At 48.9% G+C, this 5,127-nt stretch overlaps 1 protein-coding gene across 1 annotated transcript in view; it reads right to left on the minus strand.

Annotated features, from left to right (window-relative positions):
* The window catches only part of Slc22a23 (solute carrier family 22 member 23), a gene marked incomplete at its 5' end in the record, with an annotated part of 159,240 nt that extends 154,114 nt beyond the window's left edge, over window positions 1-5,126 (minus strand). The window contains one exon of the mRNA XM_005355140.3: window positions 4,548-5,126. Coding sequence (XP_005355197.3) covers window positions 4,548-5,126 — 579 coding nt within the window. The remainder of the gene's footprint in view (window positions 1-4,547) is intronic.
* Window position 5,127: the final 1 nt, after the last annotated feature.

Below are 5,127 nucleotides of genomic sequence, written 5' to 3' on the forward strand. Positions count from 1 at the left end.
CACCACTCACACACATGCACACACACCACAGACACAGACACATGCACAGACACATGCACACACACACCACTCACACACATGCACACACACACCACTCACACACATGCACACACACACCACAGACACAGACACATGCACACACACATGCACACACACACACCACTCACACACATGCATACACACATGGGGGGCACAAAAGATGAACATAAAAACGAAATCAAGTTTTAAAAAAGTGTTTCTAAGGGTTGACACAAATACTTTTGATATGATAGAGAATAATGACAGATTCCATTAAATAAACAACCTGGAAGAGAGAAAAGCAGCATAAGTGCTAAGCATTTCAGAAGTGGAAACTAGTTACTCGTTAGGATAACACTGTGGACTATTTTACAAATGATTGCCATTGCAATGATAGTAAAATTGGTTTTAGTCTTAATTACATTGTACTGAAGCCACCTTAAATAACTACTAGAAAAAGGATACAAATTACTTCCAGGATATTAAACAACTTAAGAGAAAGGTCACAAATCTTTGCAAATTCATGAGAAGGCAGGAGATGAGAGGACAATTTAAACTCCAACTTTAGGGAAAAAAGACTTGGGAAGGTTAGCTGGCATTGCCTGCTGACCAAATTCTAGTGATTACTCAAGAAGATCGTGAGCCTTGGCCACTACTCATGCAGAACAACACGGGATGAGTTGTGTCAGCCAGTAAGAGCAACATTTTTACATTCATGGAGTTAATTTTTTTCCTTTTAATTGAAATAATTTTTATTCAAATCTCAGCAGCATGAGAAACTTTGGGCTGCAGCACAGAAAATGAGGAAGGGAGTCTACTCCAGAGCGCCTATCTTCAGAACCTCAAGCCTGCTGCGCTGGGAGAGGGATTTGTTTGATTCATCCGGAAGGCACTGCCGGCTCAGCCCAGCAGAGCAGAAGTATAAAATGCCAGGATGGAGATAAGGAAGTTGGTTGGATACCTGCTTCCTATGAGGAACTACTCCAGTATGTGTTCATAATCAGCGATGTTGCTATGTTGAGATTGGCCTTGGGTTACTATTCCTAATCAATGAAGTAATTCATGTAAAATGCTCCAGAAACTAGAAAGAGACACACAAAACAAAGGTGGTGCCAACATCACCACCACCTTCATTTTGAAGGAACTGGAGAATCTAGGGTGAAAATTCTGATGCGTACATGCGTGCATGCGTGCGTGTGTGTGTGCGTGCGTGCGTGCGTGTGTGCGTGTGTGTGTGTAACAAATGCAAGGATCAAGTCAAATGATGAAAACAATAAAGATAACTGAGCATGGTGATGCAGGCCTTTAATCTAAGTGTTCAGGAGGCAGAGGCAGGTGGATCTCTGTGAGTGTGAACAAATCAAGTTCCAGGACAGCCAGGGCTGTACAGAGAAACCCTGTCTCACTAAAAGCAAAAACAATAAAGACACCAAGAGGAGAGATCTTAACGCTCAAAATGACTTAGAAGAAACTGGAACTGTATTTCATGCTATCTGAGTAGAAACAGAAAAGTGTTGGCTGAACACAGCCTACTAGATAAAGCAGGGTGGCCCAGAGTCCACAGTCTTTAGACAGAAGAAACGTGATGGTGCAGCCACCGCAGACTCCATTAGTGGAGGCAAGGCATCCGTCCATCTCTCTTTTGGGGGTAGATCATGCAGTACCTACTTGTTTGTGCAATGGTACCACGTTTAAGAGGCATATTTTCTGTGCCGTAGTAAATATGGCTGATTTTGTTATGAGTGGAAGAGCTGAAGTAGGCGGACATGCTTCAGCCAGGTAAGAAACTGCTAAATAAAGCCAGACATACTGGTGCAGACCTTTAATTCCAGCCCTTGGGAGACAGAGGAAAGTGGATCTCTTTGAGTTCAAGATCAGCCTGGTCTACAGAGTGAGTCCCTGTCTGAAACCAAAACAAAACAAGACAACAAGAAGGGAGAGAGGGAGGGAGGGAGAGGGGGAAGAAGGGACAAATATGCTTTCTATGATGGAAAAAAGCATTCTCAGGAAGGAGCTTCAGGTTGGCCCGAGAGAACTTAAGTGTAACTCATCAAAGTTCACGTTTCTTTAACAAGGAAGGGCAGGCTGGCCTGCTAGGGACAGAGCTCCATTTGTGGAGCTGTTTAAAATGAGGTAGTAAGTGCATGCCAGGGGTATAGCTCAGATTCCCGGGGAACCACTTCATTCAACATCCTGGAGCTTTTCTCTTCCAACATCAGGTATGAAGGCAGCAATCGTGTTACCTCTTCCCAACCAGCAACCAACGCTGGGGGCCCAGGCTGTTTCACGAGCACACCTGCCTAGGAGCCATGCTGACGGCTGGACAGCCTATGGCTGATAGTGCACAACGTCTCCACACGGACCACAGGTAAAGGCTTCGTCTGTCTACTGTGTACAAGGCCGCAGCATCACAGTACGGATCTTACACTGGGCCATGGAGCACAGTCAGCAGAGGGAAAAGGGCACCTTTCATGCCAAACTGCGCTGGAACCACTCTTTCCAGAATTGTTACAGAACAGAACACGGTGGCAGGGCAGTCTTCTACCTGAGCAGACTCATCTGTGAAAATTAAGATGTCCTTCCTAGCCTTTACAGTATGAGCAAAGTATGCCTCTAATTACTGTGCCCAGGCCTTCACTCCTTACTGTCATCTTGTCCACAACATGTGACTGCCATGTGTTGTCAGGCACTCCTCCCCTCCATGCGGAGCCCTTCCTGAGTGCTAATTTTAAAAACTTGCCCAGCTTTCCAATATGCCTCTATATAGTCTGTTTTCAGGAACTATTTCTGGTCTTGCTTCACACCATGCCTGGCAGGATAATAGCTGTCTTCTGGCCCCCACTGGTAGAGTACACTGGTTAGTATGCTTTCCTAACTTCCAACTTACCCTTTCAATCCATTATTCTTGCTTTACTCCAGAAAGGGGCTAAAAATACTCAGCAGTGTTGCCAAATCCTTACTCTGACAGGCATACCTGGTGATTTAAAATAGTTGGCGATTTAAAATAGTTGCCGTTATGAAAATTGTCTCTGCTGCTAAGCAAAGAGAAGATGAAGAAGAGAGGGGGAGAGCAATATTGCCCTTCGTGAATGGGGATGGGTTAGAGAAGGGAGAGGCTGTGGGGGATGAGTCCAGATGAGACATACGAGGAGGTCCTTCCCAATTATCTCGCAGAGCAGAGGGATCACTATGCCAGACAGTTCCCACAGGACCCAGTGCTTCTGGCCAGGTTGATACAAGATTAAAAAATGATTATGATGATGTAAGAGTTTCGTCTTACACATCCATGAACTACAACTGTTTACTAACACACACTGGTTGTGGGGATGGACTCCACACAGACAAGTTATAAACTGTCCAAATCCACTCTCACGTTCAGGCAAAGTGGTTCCAACTGCTCAGAACTGCCCCATTTCTAACTGCACTGTTCAAAATGCAAAGGGGACAGAAACTACAAATGTTTCATAAATCACTTGACAAGGTGGCATTCACTATTTCCTACAGGCCAAGAAAAAACTAAACAATATAGGTATCTAAGGTCTAACACTACCTACTGCCCAGGCTTAGGGTGGCATCTATCCCTCACAGAACACTCCTGCTATATTACATCCGATGCAGGACCTCTACAAGGAACAGGGAGGACAAAGCGGGTACTAGGGACCAGCTCACCAGGTCTTAATGCCTCAGACCAGAGAGCAGTTGCTCCACAGGGGCTGCGATGACACCAGGCAGGTTTCCCACATCCTTCCTATGCTATGGGGCTATTGACTGAAGTCCTAAGAAAACATTTGCGGGAACACCCTGATATTGAACTCTATAGTCAGATCTCTGAAAAGGACAACGCATAGTTGGGATGGGGGTGGGGTAGTAAGGGAACTTTTCAAAGGGCTCGGCTTCTTTGTCTATAACTTCATTTTTTTTTAACTGGCTTTAATCGGTTCAGGGCACGTGTGGGAAGGCTGAGGTCTGCCAGAAAGAACATCCGAGAATAGAACACTATTTTTCATGGATAGTTAGTTCTTCGTGGGAGACAACAGGGGCAGGCGGCCCGCGGAAAGAACATAGCTATGGCCTGGCTCTAAGGAGCAGACATTGAAGAGGGACGGAGTCCTCCAGGGCCGCTGCGGTGCCATCAGTGAGTCTAACACCTAGTAAGATCCAGGAAAGGATTTGAACCTTTTGGGGGAGGGGCGCCCTTTCCATACGTGCACTGGGAAAGAGTTTCGGTGGAAATTAGAAAAGGCTATATCGGTCCCTTGGAAGCGGATGCAGCGTCACGGGCACCGCAGAGGGCGGCAAACAGTCTTGGGCTTCACATCCAAGTAAGAGCATCTCCTTTGGGGGACAGCAGGGAGCCCAGTCAATGCGGGATTGTGAGTACACAGGCTAGCATTTCGGGCTCCTCAGCTGGGTAGGCTCGGACCTAGATCTGCAGAGAAAAAGAGATGGAGCGTAGAGCAGAGGCAACCGAGGTCGGAAGAAAAGGGTTCACGAAAAGAACGCGGGGACGCGGCGGTCGTGGCCCTTACCTTGCTGACCACGTTCTGGACGAGGCCAGTGCGGATGCCGTAGTCCCAAGCGTGGCAGTCGCAATTTGAATCGTTGTTCCCCTTGCCTGGAGGGGACGGGAGGGGTGGCGTGTCGCTGTTGTTGCTTCGGTTGCTCGCGGTCCCCCAGGCAGCAGTGGAGAAAGGGGTGACTGGGGGGCTGGTCCAATTGCCCATGTCGCCCCACCGGCCGGTGACAGTGGCACCCGCTAGCTCGGTGCCTTTGCCGGCCCCGCGGCACCAGAAGTTGGGCTGGTCCAGGAGGAAGGAGTCCGAGAACTGGCTGAAGCCAATGAACAGCGCCGGGATCCAGGTGAGCACCACCAGGGTCTTCTGGTAGCCGCCGCCCAGGCCCCCGAGGAAAGGCAGCACAGAGCCATCGTAGTCCAGCAACAGGAGGCTCGGGGCGGCTGCAGCCGCGCAGCAGCTCGAGTGCGGGCCGCTGCTTGGGTGCAGCGCCGGCAGCGGCTGGATCTCCGCGCTGCCGCTGGAGCCAGCGCGTCCTCCGAGGGGTGCCGAGGCCGCCGCGTCCCCGGGCGGCAGGGACCCGTTCTCCTCGGCC

Source organism: Microtus ochrogaster, chromosome 16 (genome assembly GCF_000317375.1).
Source record: "Microtus ochrogaster isolate Prairie Vole_2 chromosome 16, MicOch1.0, whole genome shotgun sequence".
NCBI lineage: Eukaryota > Metazoa > Chordata > Mammalia > Rodentia > Cricetidae > Microtus > Microtus ochrogaster.